The sequence below is a fragment of the Hemitrygon akajei genome, chromosome 5 (genome assembly GCF_048418815.1).
Source record: "Hemitrygon akajei chromosome 5, sHemAka1.3, whole genome shotgun sequence".
Classification (NCBI taxonomy): Eukaryota; Metazoa; Chordata; class Chondrichthyes; order Myliobatiformes; family Dasyatidae; genus Hemitrygon; species Hemitrygon akajei.
This window is the reverse complement of record NC_133128.1, coordinates 19403245-19423849: the sequence shown is the minus strand read 5'-3', so window position 1 is coordinate 19423849 and position 20605 is coordinate 19403245. Positions and strand designations below refer to the sequence as shown.

The window sequence follows — 20605 nt, the reverse complement described above, 5'->3', positions numbered from 1 at the left end:
GATCTGCCTTTGACAAAGTCATGCTGACTATTCCTAATCATATTATGCCTCTCCAAAAGTTCATAAATCCGGCCTTTCAGGATCTTCTCCATCAACTTACCAACCACTAAAGTAAGACTCACTGGCCTATAATTTCCTGGGCTATCTCTACTCCCTTTCTTGAATAAGGGAACAACATCTGCAACCCTCCAGTCCTCTGGAATCTCTCCCATCCCCGTCGATGATGCAAAGATCATTGCCAGAGGCTTAGCAATCTCCTCCCTAGCTTCCCAAAGTAGCCTGGGGTACATCTCATCTGGACCCGGAGAATTATCCAACTTGATACTTTCCAAAGCCTCCAGCACATCCTCTTTCTTAATGTCTATATGCTCAAGCTTTTCGGTCCACTGTAAGTCATCCCAACAATTGCCAAGATCTTTTTCCATTGTGAATACTGAAGCAAAGTATTCACTAAGTACCTCTGCTATCTCCTCTGGTCCCATAGACACTTTTCCACTGTCACACTTGATTGGTCCTATTCTCTCATGTCTTTTCCTCTTGCTCTTCACATACAGAAAGCCTTGGGGTTTTCTTTAATCCTGCTCGTCAAGGCCTTCTCATGGCCTGTTCTGGCTCTCCTAATTTCATTCTTAAGTTCCTTCCTGCTAGCCTTATCACCTTCTAGATCTCTATCATTATCTAGTTTTTTGAACCTTTCGTAAACTTTTCTTTTCTTCTGGACTAGATTTTCAACAGCCTTTGTACACCACAGTTCCTGTACCCTACCATCCTTTCCCTGTCTCATTGGAACGTACCTATGCAGAACTCCATGCAAATATCCCCCGAACATTTCCCACATTTCTGCTGTACATTTCCCTGAGAACATCTGTTCCCGATTTATGCTTCCAAATTCCTGCCTGATAACTTCATATTTTCCCTTACTCCAATTAAACTCTTCCCTAACCTGTCTGTCCCTATCGTTCTCCAATACTATAGTAAAGGAGATAAATTGTGATCACTATCTCCAAAATGCTCTTCCACTGAGAATCTTCATACTTGACCAGGTTCATTTCCCAATACCAGATCAAGTACAGCCTCTCCTCTTGTAGACTTACCTACATGTTGCATCAAGAAACCTTCCTGAACACACCTAACAAACTTCACCCCATCTAAATCCCTTGCTCTAGGGAGATGCCAATCAATATTTGGGAAATTAAAATCTCCCACCATGACCACCCTGTTATTATTACACCTTTTCCAGAATCTGCTCCTTGATATCATGAATGTCATTAATATTAATATCATGAATGGCAGTGATGTTTCACTCCCAGAGGACCTCAACACCTGTTATACACACTTTGAATCAGGAGAATAGAACTACAGCTATGAGAATCCCTGCAGCATCTGTTGACACTGTGATCTCTGTCTCAGAGATCAGACTGTCTTTCAAGTGGATAAACCCTTGCAAGGCGACAGGCCCTGATGGAGTACCTGGTAGGGCTCTGAAAACCTGTGCCAACCAGTTGGTGGGTGTGTTCAAAGATATTTTCAATCTCTCATTGCTACAGTTGGACATTCCCATCAGCTTCTTAAGGGAAATAATCATACCGGTGCCCAAGAAGAGCAGGGTGAGCTGCCTTAATGACCATCTCCAGTAACACTCACATCTACAGTGATAAAGAGCTGTGATAGTTTTGTGATGGCTAGAATCATCTCCTGTCGCAACAAGGACCTGGACCCACAGCAATTTGTCTATCGCCACAATAGGTCTATGGTGGATGCGATCTCATTGGCTCTTCACGCAGCCTTGGATCACCTGGACAATACAAGTACCTATGTCAGGATGCTTTGTATTGACTATAGCTGAGCGTTTAACACAATCAATCCTACACTTCTAATTGTGTAGCTAGGCACAGCGCAAATGCTATCTGTAAATTTGCTGACGAGACAAATATTGTTGCCAGAGTTTTGGATGATAACAAGAGGGCGTACAGGAGCAAGGTATATTAGCTAGTTGAGTGATGTTGCAGCAATAACTTACCATTCTAAGTCAGTAAGACCAAAGAACATTGTGGACTTCAGAAAAGGTAAGGCGAGGGAACACACCAGTCCTCTCAGAAGGGTCGGAAGTGTAAAGAGTGAGCAGCTCTAAGTTCCTGGGTGTCAATATGTCTGAGGATCTAACCTGGTCCCAACATATCGATGCAGCTACAAAGAAGGCACGATAGTGACTATATTTCATTCGAAGCTTGAGGAGTTTTGGTATGTCACCAAAAACATTTGAAGCTTTCTACAGATGAATCATGGAGAGCATTCTAACTGGCTGCATCACCATCTGGTATGGGGAGCGGGCTACTGCACAGGATGGAAATAAGCTGCAGAGAATTGTAAACTTAGTCAGTTCCATCATGGGCACTAGCCTCCAGAGTATTCAGGACATCTTCAAGGAGTGATGCCTCAAAAAGGCGGCATCTGTCATTAAGGACCCCATCATCCAGGACAAACCCTATTCCCATTGCTACCATCAAGAAGGAGTACGGGAGCCTGAAGAAACAAACTCAATGATTCAGGAACAGCTTCTTCCCCTCTGCTATCTGTCTTCCGAATGAACATTGAATCCATGAACACCAGCTCACAACTTTTTAAAAATTGTTATTTTTACATTGACTTATTTAACTATTTAATATATATATTTAATGTAATTCATATTTTTTCTGTATTATTTTGCATTGCATTGTACTGCAAAGACAAGAAATTTCACACCATATGCTGGTGATACTAAACCTGATTCTGATTTGGAATATTCAATGAGGTAATACCAGTGAGGATCTGCTCCATAATTCTGTCAAGTTACCTGTTTACATTCAAAATGTTAATGTTAAATAGGTATTATAAACTTTAAAATTCAAAGTAAATTTATAATCAAAGTACTTCTATGTCACCACATTCTACCCTGAGATTAATTTTCTTGCAGACGTTCACATTAAAACAAAGAAATACAATAGAATTAATGAAAAACTACACAAAAAGACTGACAGTGTTCAAAAGAAGACAAACTGTGTAAATACACATAGAAAAAAAGTAGTAAATAAATGATACCTAAAATACAAGTTGTAGAGTCCTTGAAAGTGAATCCATCGGTTGTGGAATCATTTCACTCTTGAGGTGAGTGAAGTTACCCATGCTGGTTCAGAGGACTGATGGTTGAAGGGTAATAACTGTCCTTGAACCTGGTGGCATGCCATTGAAACTGTAGCTCATCATTTATTGTTGTTTTTGTGTTTAAAAAGTATCAAATATTACTGCACTATTGAGTGTAGGGAGAGGAGAAACAGATTCTTCAGTAACTTTGCAAATTATGAAGAAAGGCTTTTTATATCTATCAGCTTTCGTCTCCAGTGATTTAGTAACGGTCACAAAACTATGAATCCTGGTAATCAGTTTTAAGATCCCCGATGGTAGGCTCACCCAGAAGATTAAGATGTAGCGGATCAATGGTGACTTGGCAGGTTCGTTCAAAACTATCTTATCCAGAGAGGACAGAGGGTAGTGGTTGATGGTGTGTCCAGTGGTCTGTGGTATTCCACAGGGATCTGTCCTGGGACCTCCACTGCTTGTGATAGATATAAGTGTCTCGGATGATAACATGGATGGATGGGTTAGTAAAAAGATTGCCAGAGGACACACCAAGATATAAATCAGTTACAGTTATGGGTGGAGTCATGGCAGATGGAGTTCAATCTGGGCAAATGTGAAGGGTTTTACTTTGGGATGTTAAATTTAAGGGGAAAGTACACATACAGAAGAATATTAGAGTCTAAGTCCATAACACCATGAAAGTGGCAACAAGAGTTGATAGGGTGGTAAAGAAGGCACATGGCATGCTTGCGTTTATTGGCTGAGGCAGGAGGTGATGTTACAAGTTTAGAGAACTCTGGTTAGGACTTTAATCCCCAGAGCATAGGAGGATGAGGGGAAATTTGATAGAAGTATACAAAATTATGAGGGATATAGATAGGGTAAACGCATAGTAGGCAGTCCTCGATCCCAGGGGATGATAGGTTTATGCCTCTGGTGGACTGTGTCCTCTCCAGGGCGCGAGCCTGGACGGGAAGGTTTGAAGAACCGTGCAGTGGGTTCCCCTCTCCACATCACTGATGTTGTCCAAGGGAAGGGCAAGCGCCAATACAGCTTGGCACCAGTGTCGTTGTAGAGGTTGCCAGAGTGAAGTTGTAAACAACATCAAACTGCCTGAGGGACCCTGGCTGCGGACTTCCTCCTCGGGGTTTACTCCCGAAGCCTTTGCCATGGGCAGGTGTGGCCGCGAGGCAGCGGGATTTAAAATCAGAGATTTCCTTCTCCTAGGTGGACTGCCGTCCAAGGCTGCGAGCCCCACCTGCCTGAAAGGTAAATGCAAGCTGGCTTTTTCTGCTGAGGTTGGGTGAGATGTGAGAACTAGAGGTCATAGGTTAAGAGTGAAAAGAGAAATGTTCAAGGGGAACATAAGGAGGAACTTTGTTCAGAGGGTTGTGAGAGGACGGAGCGAGCTGCCATTTGAAGAGGTGGATGTGGGTTTGATTTCAGCACTTAAGATAAGTTTGGATAAGTACAAGGATGGGAGGGTATGGAGACCTATGATCCATGTGCAGATTGATGAGACCAGGCAGAATAATAGTTTGCCATGGACTAGATGGGCCGAAAGGCCTGTTTCTGTGCTGTAGTGCTCTCCGACTCGATCAATTGAATTGCATTGAATTCTAGTCACCCATTATAGGAAGGATGTGGAGGCTTTGGGGAGGGTGCAGAAGAGGGTTATCAGGATGCTGACTGGATTAGAGGGTATAAGCTACAAGAGGTTGGACAAACAAGGGGTGTTTTCTTAGGAGTGTTGGAGGCTAAGGGGTGACCTGATAGAAGTTTGTAAAATTATCAGAGGCATAAATAGACTGTAATTATCTTTTCATTAGGATCAAAATGTCTAATACAAGAGGGCATGCATTTAAGGCGAAAGGAGGAAAATCTAAAGATAATGTGTAGAGCATGTTTTCTTTCCTTAAACAGAGAGCGACGGTACCTGGAATGTGCTGCCAGAGGTGGTATTGGTGGCAGATGTGATAGAAGCATTAAGAAGCTCTAATTAATAGAATCAGTCTGCCTTCATGTGGTCCATATCCCTCCATTTGCTAAATATTCTAATACAGGTACGCAGAGAATGGAGGGATAAGGACAGGTGCTGGCAGAAGGGATTAATTTAATTATGTGTCATTAGCTTAATTATTTGGCACAACATCTTGGGCCAATGGGCCTGTGCCTGGCCTTGTTATAATCTCCTTCAAAGGTGTAAACTGCACTGTGTATGGAATTCACTGTTCTAAAGTATGGATTGTGTTGAATCCACTAAAAGTGTTACAATTGGACTCACCATCATTGGGTTAGGAAGGGGACCATTGTCCATAAATATTTATGCATTGTCTGAACAAAGATTAATATATAGACTACGAATGATAACATAGCCAGCTGGTAATGGCATCTGCACCGGACTTCGATGTGAGTGGCTTCAGGTTCGAATCCACTGGCTCCTTGCACGCTTTCCATCTGTGCTGTGTTGAGTGTCGTGCAGCAACTCGGCCTCATAAAGAACAGACAAGTGCTAAAGAAATGGCATGGTTGCTGCCCGATGCACCACAGGGTGCAGAGAGGAATAACAACAATGTATGGTAACCCAGGCTGGCTACGAATTACCTGACTGCCAGTGAACTATTATCACAGCATGAGTTAAAATCTTCAAAGGAATGGAGTTAAAAATGTCCTTACCAATAAATGGGAGTCTTGCCAGAACTTAACAAACCTGCGATGCCAGATCCCTTCCATTTCAACATCCAGTTTGTGTATTTGATTTACCTTTCAAACTGCTCAACAATACATAGTATTATGAATGTGACTTTTGTTTTACGTTTAATCTTTGTTTCTTTGGTTATCACCACCTCCACCCCAACCTGGCCTCTCACCAGTGCTGGAATTTCTTCTCCGCAGGTTTCCTGTCAACTCTTTAGAATATTTATCACTCTCAGCCCCCGTGGTTGAGAGTTATTGTGTAATCGGATAGTTCTGGATATATTTACTGAGCAGAGATGACTGGAACTGTCATGAGTAAATAATTTGTGTTTTGACAGGAATATTTTAAATTAGCACTTACCTGGGGATGTTTAGTTGACCTTTTATTTAAGTTCAAAATAATTCTTCTCCCTGCCCCCTTTGTCTTGAATTGTGGAGGATGGGTTTAAAAGTCAAACAGAATAAATCTAGGTTTTTTTCCCACATCTAAATACATTGTGAAGGTGCTTTCAGTACATTTTACCGTCAAACCCAGCTGTTGTCATGCTATAATAAAGATTACATTTATCAGCGTCTGAAGCAAAATGCTCCATTGTTTATGAAAACCTCAATAGATTTTAATGTTTTTTTCTCTCCTGAATACACTATGCCCCTGCAGCAATGAGTCATGATCTGATGTCTCCTTGAGTATTCATTCTTCACATGTAAACTAACAAATAGAAGGCTGTTTGACCACTGGTCTTTGCAAGGATTTAACTGTTTTCAACCTGTCCACTAATACATCTTTCAGACTTGCTTTATGAGTATTGCATAGGAATAGGAGGCTTTGGATCTTCCATTCACCATTTCAGCTTTTAGAAAGGACATAGTATAGGGATAGGCCTTTCAGCCCTTCATGTCTGCACTGACCATGATACCAATTTTAACTAATCCTATCTGATCCATTATCCACATCATTCCCTACCTGTTCATTTGCCTCTCTAATTTCCTCTAAAAGATTGCTATCGTATCTGCTTTTGGCAGTAAGTTCTAGACACCTACTTTCTGTGTAAAAATACCAACGCAACAAAACTCCTTTAAACACAGTGGGCACTCACTAATAAGCTTACCAACAGAATCACTCTATGACAGAGCCATACCATACCATCTGCCATGCACCCGGCCCTGACACTCTGAGTAAACAAGGACACGTGTCAGAAACATGAGAAAGTCCGCAGATTTTGGAAATCCCCGGCAACACAAACAAGATGCTGGAGGAAATCGGCAGGTCAGGCAGCAATGAGTCTATAATTGACATTTTGGGCTGAGACCCTTTGGTGTTTTTGGATTTCAGTTCGGCATTCAACACTACTGTCCCACAGACCTTTTGGTGAACAAACTTCTGCCCCTCAGGCCAAAGACACCACTGTGCAACAGGGTGCTGGACTTCCGAACAACAGACCTCAGATAGTCAGGATGCACATCCGATCCTCCCTCCCTGTCATCCTCAACGTGGGTGCACATCCGATCCTCCCTCCCCAATATCCTCATGTGGGTGCACATCCTATCCTCATGTGGGTGCACATCCGATCCTCTCTCCCCAATATCCTCATGTGGGTGCACATCCGACCCTCCCTCCCCAATATCCTCAATGTGGGTGCACATCCGATCCTCCCTCCCCAATATCCTCATGCGGGTGCACATCCGATCCTCCCCTCCCAATATCTTCAATATTGTTCACATCCGATTCTCCCTCCCCAAAAGCCTCAACATGGGTGCACATCCGATCCTCCCCTCCCAATATCTTCAATATTGTTCACATCCGATTCTCCCTCCCCAAAAGCCTCAACATGGGTGCACATCCAATCCCTGCTCCCCACCATCATAAACAAGGGTGCACCGGGGCTGTGTGCTGAGCCCGTTGCTGTATACTCTGCTCACAGATGACTGCACGGCCAAATATCTGAGTGGTCACTTTGTCAAGTTTGCCTATCACACAACAGTAATGGGGCTTATCACCAACAACGATGAGACAGCCTGCAGAGACGAGGTGGAAGAGCTCGAGTCCTGGTGCCAGCAAATAACTTCTTCCTCAGTGTCAGCAAGGCAAAGGAGATGGTTATTGACCAGGTGAACTGACACCACTCATACCCATCTTTATATCAGTGGCACAGCAGTGGAAACTGCAAGCAGTTTCAAACTCCTGAGAATGCACATCTCACATAACCTATCATGGTCTTAGAGCACATCCTACGCAATCAAGGAAGCTCAGCAATGCCTCCGCTTTCTGAGGAGGCTGAAGAGAACTGGACTTTGCACATCCATACTCCTGTCCTTCGACAGGTGCGCAGTAGAGAGCACCCTAGCATGCTTCATAACTGCATGGAACAGAAACTGCACTGGAAGTGCTCTACAATGGGTAGTCAAAACTTCCCAATGCATCACTGGCACCAATCTACCCACCAACAAGGATGTATATATAGAAAAGGTACTGGAAAAAGGCCAGTAACATCATGAAGGATCCTATCCACCCTGCTCATGGACTGTTTGTCCCATTCCCATCAGGGAGGAAGTTATATAGCATCCACACCAAGACCCCCAGACTCAAAAACAGTTACTTTCCCTAAGCAGGAAGACTGATCCACACCTCCACCCACTGACCCACCTCACCACAACCCCACCCCACCATGACTATTTTATCATTTCCTGTCAGTCTCCTTATGTGCTCTAGTACCTAGTGTCACTTTATGGACATTTATTCATTCTGTCTATATAAGCTATCTTATGTATTTATATTAATTGTGTTTTTATTGTGTTCTTTATCATATTGTGTTTTTTTTTCAGTGCTGCTTTGGATCCAGAGTTACAATTATACACGTTAAACAATCTTGAATCTTGAATCGTATACTTCCCCCTCTCACCCTAAATCTATTCCCTCTAGTATTTGACATTTCCACTCTGGGGAAAAAAAAGTCTGACTACCTACCCTATATGTTGCCTTTCATAATTTTATAAACCTCTATCAACTGTCCCTCAGCCTCCACACATTAGAGAAAACATTGTCCAGCCTCTCCTTATAGCTAATACACAATACTCCAAAAGTGGTCTAACCAACGGAGGTAGTCATGTTGTATGCCTTCTTTACTACCCATCTGGGTGTGTCGCCACTTTCAGGGAGCTATGGACTTGCACCTTAAGATCTCTCTGTATATCAGTTCTGCTAAGGGTCCTGCATTTATACTTTCCTCTTGCACTTGTTCTCACAAAATGCAATATCTTACATTTGTCCAGCTTAAATTTCTAAATGACTTGCTGTATATCCTACTTATATACATTCTTTGACAACCTTCCTGATGATCCACAATTTCCAATTCTGTGGTATTTTCAAACGTAATAATCAGTCTACCTGTATTTTCATCCAAATCATTAATATATATTCTAAGCAACAGAGGTCCGAGTACTTACTCTGAGAACCTTGTGACCTCAGTGAGAAATATCCTCCTCTAGAACCATTCTCTGTTTCCCCAGACCAAGCCAATCTTGGATCCAATTTACCAACTCACTGTGTATTCCAGTGAGTTAATCCTTTGAATCAGACTCTCAAGAGGGACTCTGAGGTCCTTTACTAAAATCCATGTGGACAAGATCCACTGTCTCTCCTTATCCGTCTTCTTGGTCACCTCTTCACAAAACTCAGTCAAGTTGGTGAGATAGGTACTCCCCACGTGAAGAGTCACAGGAGAGACGTAGCTGGCAGATATGAAGTAGTGTTTAATTTGACAGAATGAGACACAGCAGGCATCGAGACCCTTTTGAAGGAAGAGCCAATAGTATATGTCATTTTCTATGCTAAAGATCAAAGGACAATTCTATATCTACAATGCATCCACAATGCTTCCTTTGAATTACATATAATTTTCACACCTCCTTCTTTGCACCCACACTACAGACACCCATAATGAATGTTAAATCAGCATTGTCTGATTTTCCAATTTACTGCAGTTCATGTTCTTAGGCACCCATTGTCTAGAGTGGTATTTAAAATTTAATCTACAGTCCATTTTCAGATCTGAAGATTGGTGGCTGAAGTTACTTGCTGGTTATTTGCTGTATGCCTTAATCCCAAAAACACCCTAACAGTCCCCTCACAAAGTCATGCTGGCTAACCCTATTAAGTCCATGCCTTTTCAAATGCCAGTAAATCATATCCCTAAGAAGCTTCTTCAATAACCTCCCTATCACCAATGTGAGGATTATTGAGCAATTATTTCCCAGTTTGTCTCTGTTGGCAGCTTAATCACACAAACAACATTAGCCATTCTCCAGTTTTCTAGGGCTTCACCTGTGCCCAGAGGAAGATCTCTATCAAGACTCTGACAACATTTGCCCTCTCTTCCTTCACTATCCTTCGACAATCAACCTAAATGTCCTTCAAGACACCCAGCACTTCCTCCTTCTTATACATTGACACATCCTTGGATATTAAGACCATAGGATCGTAAGATATAGGAACTGAATTAGGCGATTTGGCCCATTGAGTCTGCTCTGTCATTTCATAATGGCTGATTCATTTCCCTTTCAGCCCCAATCTCCTGCCTTCTACCTGGATCAAAATTCCTCGGATTCATTACTCTCTGGTGAATGAGAATGGAGTGAATATTAACATACCCTCTCCTTATCCGCACCATCATCCACGTCCTTTTTGGTGAAGACTGATGTGAAGTGATCTTTAAGGAGCTCATATACTTCTTCTGGATCCATGCATAAATCCCCTTTTTTATCCTGGTGGACCTATCACATACAACAAATGCTGTGTAAATTGAAGCTTTTCCTTTTCAGCTGAGACCAGGATTTTCCAGCCCAATCAGATCGATAAGGGCAGCAGCACAGATCAATAGAATAGATCTACAAAAAACACACAGGTTTACTAGACTAGGCGAGGCATAGAATATAGGTAGGACCGGGTAGGTTACACTGGAACTGTGGATAATGTTAAATGGTTCACAGCTTGTGTAGAATTCCGATCACTATACCATGGAAAAGGTGTGTTCACAATGGAGGTGGTGCAGAGAAGGTGTGTCGATGTTGCCAAGGCAGGAAAAAAGCACTAGAGTGAAAGATGTTGTAATCAGAACAGAGCCAGACACACTCCCTTTGTTCTCCCCTTTCTCGCAAGTTAAAATATAACTTTTATTTGGCACTTGCCCATTGAAACATTGAAAAGTCAAAATGTGTCTCTTTACATCAATGACCAAAACAATAACAGGATTGTGCTGGGGCAGCAAGTGATGCTTGCTTCTGGTGTCAATGTAGCAGGCCCACAACTCACTAACCTGAACCTGTGCATCTTTGGAATGTGGGAAGAAAGCAGAGCACCTTCTCGATAACAGGAAGAACGTACAAACTCCTTACAGATAGCGGTAGGAATCAGCAGGTGATCACTGGAACTGTAATTACACTAACTGCTCCACTACAGTGTTGCCCCATGTCTCTTCTGATTCATTCGAGTTCTGATAAGAGATCACAGAACTGAAAAGCACCACTCTGTTTTCCTCTCTGCACAGATGCTGCCTGACGTGCTGAGCATTTCCAGTGTTTTCTGATTTTTAATTTGCATTTCTAGCGTCTGCAATGTTTTGCAACCTTGATTGGGTTGGTCTGGATTTTTAATTATATTTTATATTGGCTTTGAGACACAACATGAAAATTTCAGTTTCTAAAATATCATTTAGTCATTACAATCATAACAACTCCATTTCAACAATAGTGACATGAATTGAATTGAAAATACACATGGACTAAGATGTTAATTGTCCTGTGCTATCATCAGTGGAATCATCAGCTGATCTGCCACCTGTCCTCAGGTGTTTCGGCCCGCTTATGATCAAGACTCCCTCGAGGTGGTGGGCCAGCAGTGCTAAAGCACCACCTCCCACTGATGAGCTTATCAACTTGGCATCTGCCTCTATCAGAGTTGTTGGTCGCTTCCATCCAACAGATAGTCTACTCTTCAGGTATCTATGCAGCTACTGAAGAGTTTACAAAAGATGGATACACTGTCCGACTATCTGCCCCTCTGGACGTACTTAGTCCACACCCATGATGATCCTGCCTCTGCTGCCTCAGCTACAGCTCTGCTGGTTGACTTAAATATCTCCATGCTCCAAGAAGCTTCTCAGGAGCAATGTCAATTAATAAATGACATTAGGCTATAAGTAGAGATATTAGAAGAGTAGACAAAAGAACAGCATCCAGGAGATTGGTGGTGAGTATTATTTCAAAGGTAAAGTGAATGGGAGAAAGAACATTTATAGAAGGTTTCCTGCAACTGAAGATATGACTGGAAATGGGAGATTTGTTAAAGGTGCTGGATGCTAACATCACTAGTCAACATCACTAACTTGTTATTCTATGAGGGTGAATATGTGCTCTTATTCTTGGGCAAAAATGAATGGAAGAGTTTCCTAAATGCAAATTATATTTTCTCTCTCTTTTATCTCAATTGTCTTTCACTTTGTATGACCTTTCCATTAATCCAGTACTTTATGTATTTGTTCCTTGATTGTTATCACCATATTGCAGTTTAGTTCCCTTCACATGGCATCCTTGCTCATTAAGAGAAGTGCCTTACTCGGAAAGAATCAAAATAAACCCAACAGAAGTGCGGGGATTTAAATTATTTCCAATATATATCAAAATCAGTCAACTTTAAAAAAACGAGCATTTGACAGTGAATTACTCAAAACCTATCTTTCCTTTCTCTAACACATTTAAATTATCTGCACTCCTCAGCGTGCTTTTTCAGCCACCTTATGTGCTTGCCTCGTAGCCACCTGGTGGAATGTACGTGTATTGCAGGGAGAGCAGATGGCACGAATCTAACAGGGATCAGGCGTGAATTTTATTTGCCATAAATACATTTATATGTATTAGGGATTTTCTGTGGTGGTTTGTGTGCAAAAAAAAACAACTAACTTTCAACAATTATAAAAAGTGAAGAACAATGTAAAAATAAGATTAGATGTTAAAGTATAGATTTACATTTTTTCCTGAAATTGTTATGCATCTCCATGCCTTTCAGCTCTAAGTTGTTGCGATTGCTCCAGGACACTAACTTGTTTACCTATTAGTGGTACTTGGACTCATCATCTCTGGTAATTAGTGATGTTGTCCACAAACTTTATTTGTTTAGCTGACGGATCACTGGAAATTAAGTTATTGGTGAATAAAGGAAGTAAGACGTTCCCTGTGGAAGGTGGATTTCAGGGGACTTGTAATGACAAAACTTGCATATACCATAGCAGCTGCCAGAAGAGAACTCTATGTGAAATATACCATTAAACAATTTTATTTTAAAATGAAGAACTGCAAAGAAATTCATTTGACTCCACTCTGTTTCTCAGAAAGTAGAAAGCATTGGTGCAATTATTCAGTTTGGTTTGGTTTGGGTAACTGATTACATATTGGAGAATATTAGCTTCCTCCAGCCTTTCCTTGCACTGCATCAATAAAGGTCAATGCAAGTTTTAAGAAAAAATAAAGGGATGACACTAACACCTGGAAGCTGGGGTAATGGAATAGCGGCTTTTAAAGTTTTAATAGTCATTATAAACAGAAAAATATGAGCAGGAGTAGACCATTTGGCTCTTGAAACATGTTATTGTATTCAAATCAATCATATTCCCTGTCTCTATCCATACTCCTTGATGCCTTTTCTGCCTAGAAATCTGTGACTTACTTTGCATAGCCTCCTGAGGTGAAGAATATTACCTCTCACATGGTGGATTGGATAGTGGACTACTTGACAGATAGGCCTCAGAATGTGCGGTTGGGAGACTGTAGGTCTGACACGGTGGTCAGCAGCACAGGGGCGCCGCAGGGAACCGTACTCTCTCCGGTCCTGTTCACCCTGTACACATCAGACTTCCAATATAACTCGGAGTCCTGCCATGTGCAGAAGTTCGCTGATGACACGGCCATAGTGGGGTGTGTCAGGAATGGACAGGAGGAGGAGTATAGGAAACTGATACAGGACTTTGTGATATGGTGCAACTCAAACTACCTGCGTCTCAATATCACCAAGACCAAGGAGATGGTGGTGGACTTTAGGAGATCTAGGCCTCATATGGAGCCAGTGATCATTAATGGAGAATGTGTGGAGCAGGTTAAGACCTACAAGTATCTGGGAGTACAGTTAGACGAGAAGCTAGACTGGACTGCCAACACAGATGCCTTGTGCAGGAAGGCACAGAGTCGACTGTACTTCCTAAGAAGGTTGGCGTCATTCAATGTCTGTAGTGAGATGCTGAAGATGTTCTATAGGTCAGTTGTGGAGAGCGCCCTCTTCTTTGTGGTGGCGTGTTGGGGAGGAAGCATTAAGAAGAGGGACGCCTCACGTCTTAATAAGCTGGTAAGGAAGGCGGGCTCTGTCGTGGGCAAAGTACTGGAGAGTTTAACATCGGTAGCTGAGCGAAGGGCGCTGAGTAGGCTACGGTCAATTATGGATAACTCTGAACATCCTCTACATAGCACCATCCAGAGACAGAGAAGCAGTTTCAGCGACAGGTTACTATCGATGCAATGCTCCTCAGACAGGATGAAGAGGTCAATACTCCCCAATGCCATTAGGCTTTACAATTCTACCGCCAGGACTTAAGAACTTTTTAAAAGCTATTATTAATGCTTTTTGAGATAGTGATTTAGATGCATATCATATTCTTTACTGAGTTAAGTATTGTATGTAATTAGTTTTGCTACAACAAGTGTATGGGACATTGGAAAAAAGTTGAATTTCCCCATGGGGATGAATAAAGTATCTATCTATCTATCTATCTATAAGTTCATAACCCACTGAATGAAGATATTTCCCGTCATCTCAGTTCTAAATACCTTAATCTATATACTGAAACTCTGACCCCTTGTTCCAGCCAAGGGAAACAATACAGTATGAAGGGGCTCAACCTGAAACATTGACTGTCTCCAGTTCCCTTAATACATGACGCCTGATGTTGGATTCCTCCAGTTTTTTATTATTATTATTATACCATAAGAGAGGCTTCTGGTGCAACAGTCACTGAAGGCATGCATTCAGCTTAAGCATGCGGTTAATACGACAAATGCTTTGGGAGGGAAAATAAAGCAGCCACGACAGCACAGCAGACTTGATGGGCTGAATGGCCCAATTCTTCTCCTATGACTTATGGCTATTGTTTCAGGAGATGATGAGTACTGGAGCAAAGTTTCCAAACTACTATCGATCAAAGGCCTTAGTGAAACCATAACTGGAGTATTGTGTATAGCTTCGGTCTCCTGATCTAAGGAAGGATAAATACATTAATGAATTGCCACAGAGAAGTGCGATAAAGGTTGCAAAGACTGATTTTTTGATGTCAAATAATCAAGGAATGTGGGCTCTTTGCAGGCTGAGCCAGCATGTAATTGCCCTTGAGAAGCTAGTGCTGAACTGTCTCCTTGAACTACTGAAGTCATCTTATTATCCTATCAAAATGGATAACTTCAGGTTATATTGCACTTACCTTGTATTTACTTATTCACTTAACCTCAGAGAGATACAAAGCAGACACAGGCTCATGGGCCCATGAGTCTACACCATTTTTTTGAACTTTCGTCATATTTTCATTAATCTCATCCAGATTCCACCATTCATCTACACACTAAGTGCAACCTGCACTTCTTTTTAAATATGTGGAGAAAATTGCAGCACCCATTGGAAGTCTACAAAGTCACAGGGACAATGTGAAAATTCCAGACAGCATTCTGGGTCAGAATTGAACCCAGGTCTTTGGCCACTCACTCACTTTGAAGACTACTTGTATCCTCCTCACAACATATAACCCCACCCAACTCTGTGTTAATGGCAAACTTAGAAATATTACATTTGGTTGCCACATCCAAATCACTAGATGGCACGGTAGTGTGGTGGCTAGCACAAGGCTTTACAGTACCAGCGACACGGGTTCAATTCCCGCCACTGGATTTGTATGTTCTCCCGGTGACTGTGCAGGTTTTCTCTGGGTGCTCCAATTTCCTCCCGCAGTCTAAAGACATTTAACTGGTCATTGCAAGTTGTCCTGGGTTAAATTGGGGGCTGCAGGGCGGCATGGCTCAAAGAGCCAGGAGGGTTGTTCTCTGAGCTATATCTCAATAAATAACTAGTGCGTGGGGATGGGCAATCTGCAAGGCCACATTATAGGGGGTTTAATGGGGGAAGATGCAGAGTCAAACTAGTGAGGGCCTTTGTCTTTAGGGTAAGGCCTATTTTTTCCCCACACACGTTGGTTAATGATGACTGGACTTGGCCTCCTGTTGTGCATAACGCTAGTGTTTGTCAGTGGGTCCTCAGATGTCAAATCAACGCACACAGGGGACGCTTGCATACACACACATTTGAAGGCCAAATGTCAAGAACCATTGATTCCTTCACAGAAACATTTGAGAGAATAAGCCACATATTAAACTTCCTGGGGTTATTCACCATCTTGCCTCTGCTTCTCAGTACCTACTATGACAATAAAAATGAAATCAATTTAATTATCACACATAGATACAGCTGAACAAGACAACGTACCTTTGGGGCCAAGGTGCAAAACATACATAAAAGCACATTCAAAGAAGCATATTCACTCGATTAAAAAATGTCTATATTGTCCAAGACCCAGAGTGACATGTCCTGCAATCGATGGTACAGTCTCCCAGCAGTGTGCAGAAACACACAATCAAGGTCACAACTCCACGGAAAATACGTGTTATTCAGTATTAGAATCAGGTCTATTATCACTGACATATGTCATGAAATTTGTTGTTTCATGGCAGCACTACAGTACACTACATAAAAATTATAAGTTACAATAAGATAAATAATTAGTCCTAAACGAGAGCGAAATAGTGAGGTAGTGTCCATGAGTGCATGGAGTGTTCAGAAGTTTAATGGTGGAGGGAAGTTGTTGATGCCCTCCATTGCTCAGGGTCGACCATAGATGTTGCAACCCAGTTGTTTATGTGGTACGCAGGCCAGGGCACTACAATATGGAGAGTAAGTTGTTGTCCATGTGGCAGACTCCCCCTCTCCGTGCAACTGATGAATCTAAAGGAACGGCAGCGACTGATGCAGTTTGGCACCAGAGGCATCGCAGGAGTTGCCAGTCAGCGTTGAACTCAACATAGGCCTCCAGCTCTGGATTTTTCCTTAGGGTTTACTGCCAAAGCCTTCCCCAGTGGGTATTGCCACAATGCAGTGGAGGTTTGAGATCAGAGTTTTCCTTCTCCTAGATGAGCTACCAACCATGGGTGACAAGCCCCAACTGCCTAAAGTGACCGGTCTTTGCTTTTCACCTGTCAGTAGGAACATCTCCACTGGGCTTAGTACCTAACCCACACATGAAGGCCATAAGCTGGCCTTGGTTGTCAGAGGCTATTAGAGACATGCCGTTGGGAGCACTTACTAGGTAGTGGGAGCTTAGTCCCACTACCATCTCCAGCTATAATGACTTAAGGAATGAGAAGGAGAGGAAGAACCTGTTCTTGAAAACACTGAGGTGCATCTTCAGGCCCGTCCTTACCTTGATTCCTTCACAATAAACTTCCTGAAGTACCTTGCCATTCAGCTGTGACAGCGATGAATTTCACCATTGCATCCAGGTCACTGCTGAGGATGGTCTGATGAATCACCCTGCTGTGCGGCCTGGAGATATAGATAACCTACTAACAGCATCTCAAAGCATCAGAATATCGATGCACTGCAAAATCAAATCAATTATCCTCTGCCACATCATCAACCACAACAGTAAACCACTGATCACACTTTACCAGATCCATTGGATAGATCACATCGCCTATAAGACTTCAGAAATACCTTCTCGGAATGCAAAGCAGATTTAATATCACTGGCATATTGTGAAATTCATTATTCTGCTGCAGCAGTGCATTGCAATACATAATGATAAAAACTATAAATTAGAATAAATAAATATTAAAAAGCCAAATTAAATGAGTAGTGCAAAAAGAGGGAAAGATACTGAGGAAGTGGTCACGGGTTCATTGTCCATTCAGAAATCTGATGGCAGAGGGGCAGAAGCTGTTCCTGAAATGCTGAGTGTGTGTCTTCAGGCTCCTATATTTCCTCTTTGATGGTAGCAAAGGCATATCCTGGGTGATGGGGGAACTTGACAATGGATGATGCCTTTTTAAGGAGTAATTGATACAGGGGAGGCTAGTAGCCGTGATGGAGCTGGCTGAGTTTGCAACTTTCTGCAGCTTTTTCCTCATCCAGTGTCGTATACAAAATTGAGTGTCATTGGCGACATACCAATTCTACTCAAACTCCTAATGAAATATAGCCGCTGTCACACCACCTTTGGAATTGCATCAGTATTTGAGCCCGAGATAGATATTCAGAGATATTGACACACAGGAACTTGAAACTGTTCAGCCTTCGCACTGCTGATCCCTCAATGAGGGCTGGTACGTGTGTTCACTTGAATTGCCCTTCCTGAAGTTCACAATCAATTCTTTGGATTACCGACATTAAGTGCGAGGTTGTTGCTGTGACACCACTCAATTAGCTGATCTACCTCGCTCTTGTACGCCTCCTCGTCACCAGCTGAAATTCAGACAACAATATTTGTCTTGTCAGCAAATTCTAGATGTGCTTGAGCTGTGCCTAGCCACACAGTCATGGAGTTAGAGAGGGTAGAGCAGTGGGTTAAGCACACATCCTTGTGATATACAGGACTAGTGTTAATTGTCAATGAGGAGATGTTACTTCCGTTCTACACAAATTGTGGTCTCTCGGTGACCAAGTCAAGAATCCAGTTGCAGAGGGAGGCACAGAGGCCCAGGTTTTGGATCTTTTTGAATAGAACTAAAGGAATGTTTGTATTAAATGCTGAACCATAATCAGTAAACAGCAGCCTTACAAGAGTACAGTATTATTATTGTCCGGGTGATCCAAGGCCCAGTGGACAGCCAGTGAGATTGCATCCGCTGTAGACCTCTTGGGCAAATTGCAGCTGGTCCAGGGCCTTGCTTAGGCAGGGGTTGATTCTGGCAAGGCCACTGGGTGATAGTCATCAAGGCAGCTGGCCCTGCTCTTCTTGGGCACTGATAGGGGTAGCATAGTTATTAACACAACGCTTTACAGTACCAGTGTCCCGAGTTCAATTCTTGCCGCTGTCTGTAACGATTTGCATATCCCCCACCCCCGTAACCGCATGGGTTTCCTCCAGTTTCTTTCCACAGTCCAAAGGCGTACTAGTTGGTAGGTTCTTTGGTCATTGTCAATTGTTCCGTGATTAGGCTAGGATTAAATCGGTGGGCTGCTGGGAGGCGCGGCTCGAAGGGCCTATTCCGCGCAATAAATAAATGATTGCCGCTCTTTTGAAACAGCTGGAAGCCTCCGACTGCAGACTCCGATATATACTCCCTTGCCACTACTCGACTAATCTATCAAGTCAGGCAGCATGTGGTAAGAGATGTTAATGAAGGGTATTTTACTTGCTACTTTCACTGGTTTCCCTTTCACAGGGGTTGCGTAACTTGCTGAGCGCTTCACAGAACTGGAGCAAGAAGAGCGTTCTTCCCCGCTCTGACAGAGCACTCATGGAGAAGGTGTTCAACGTACAGCTGGGCTGGGTGGAGTGGAGTGGCAAGGTCTACAGAACGGCGTAATTAGTGCAACAGGTTGTCCGCAACTGACAGAGGGAAGGGTGATAACAGCGTTTAACGAGGACAGAGCTGGCTTTGGAGTAACACGCGCAAGCTTTGAAGTGTTGCGATTGGTCAGCTAGTGGAAGAGGCGGAACTAGTTCGGGCACTTCGGTGGTCGGGGATTGGCCAGTCCCCTCGACGGGGGTGGATCTAATTGTGGATTGGTCAGCTCTGGAAGGGGGCGGAGTCAGTATTGAGTGTAGGGTCGTCCGGGAAATGGTCCTTTGATCGCCATGTTGATCACGCTGTGTTACGTTTACCTCTGGCTGCGCTTCCAGAAGTGCTATGCCATGGTCATCTGCCGGGTCGTGCGGCGTTTCCACCGCAGTGCCAGCCTGTCCTTTGTCGTCCTGCCGCCGGATGGCGGCTCCAGGCCTCGCAGCGGCAGCGCCGGAGTCTCAGTGGAGAAGATCTGTCTCCGGCTCGCCGACAGGGCTTTCCTCCTGGCCGAGCCCCAGCAGGTGAACTCCTCCTTAAGAAGTTTGTTGCTGTGATTGCACTTGATGTGGTGACCTGTGTGTCGCATCAGGGCTTCCCTACTGGAGCTGCATATATGGCAGGGAAATTTCACTCGCCGCATTAGCGTTATTTGTTGTAGTGTTTACAGAGATTTTGTCCTTTTGAACTTTGCTATTTTATAGCGAATTTATATCGTTGGCCACTTTTTGGGCGTGGAACTTTCTCCCTCCCGGAATGATTGCATTAAATTTGTGCTCAACAATATAACAATGTATAAACTAACAATTGAGCATTAAATAATGATTCCACCTCTTTCCCCTTCATGCCCAGTCACTCGTGTTATTTTGTAGTGAAATGCACTCTGTAGCCATGGTAACTAGATTACACGTGTGTGCACAGTATGTATTTATCTTTAATTCAAGCTAATTTTTTAAGAGGTTCTCTCAATTAGTATGTGAACCACATCCACATTTTGTGGTGCAGGTATTTGCAATTTAGATGGCTGTTTTGTCTGGGACTTGGTAAACTTCGGTTCATGTATGTCAGATGTCCATTTTTACAAGAAAAACGTTTGGGTTTCTCAGTGGATCTGCCTCTTTAACAGAGAACATTGTGAATTGATGAATGT

At 42.9% G+C, this 20605-nt stretch overlaps 1 protein-coding gene across 1 annotated transcript in view; it reads left to right on the top strand.

Moving 5' to 3' along the window:
* Nucleotides 1-19689: 19689 nt before the first annotated feature.
* The window catches only part of hlcs (holocarboxylase synthetase (biotin-(proprionyl-CoA-carboxylase (ATP-hydrolysing)) ligase)), a 154270-nt gene continuing 153354 nt past the window's right edge, over nucleotides 19690-20605 (top strand). The window contains exon 1 of the mRNA XM_073044921.1: nucleotides 19690-19979. Within this exon, the coding sequence (XP_072901022.1) occupies nucleotides 19752-19979 (228 nt within the window). The 5' untranslated portion in view covers nucleotides 19690-19751. The remainder of the gene's footprint in view (nucleotides 19980-20605) is intronic.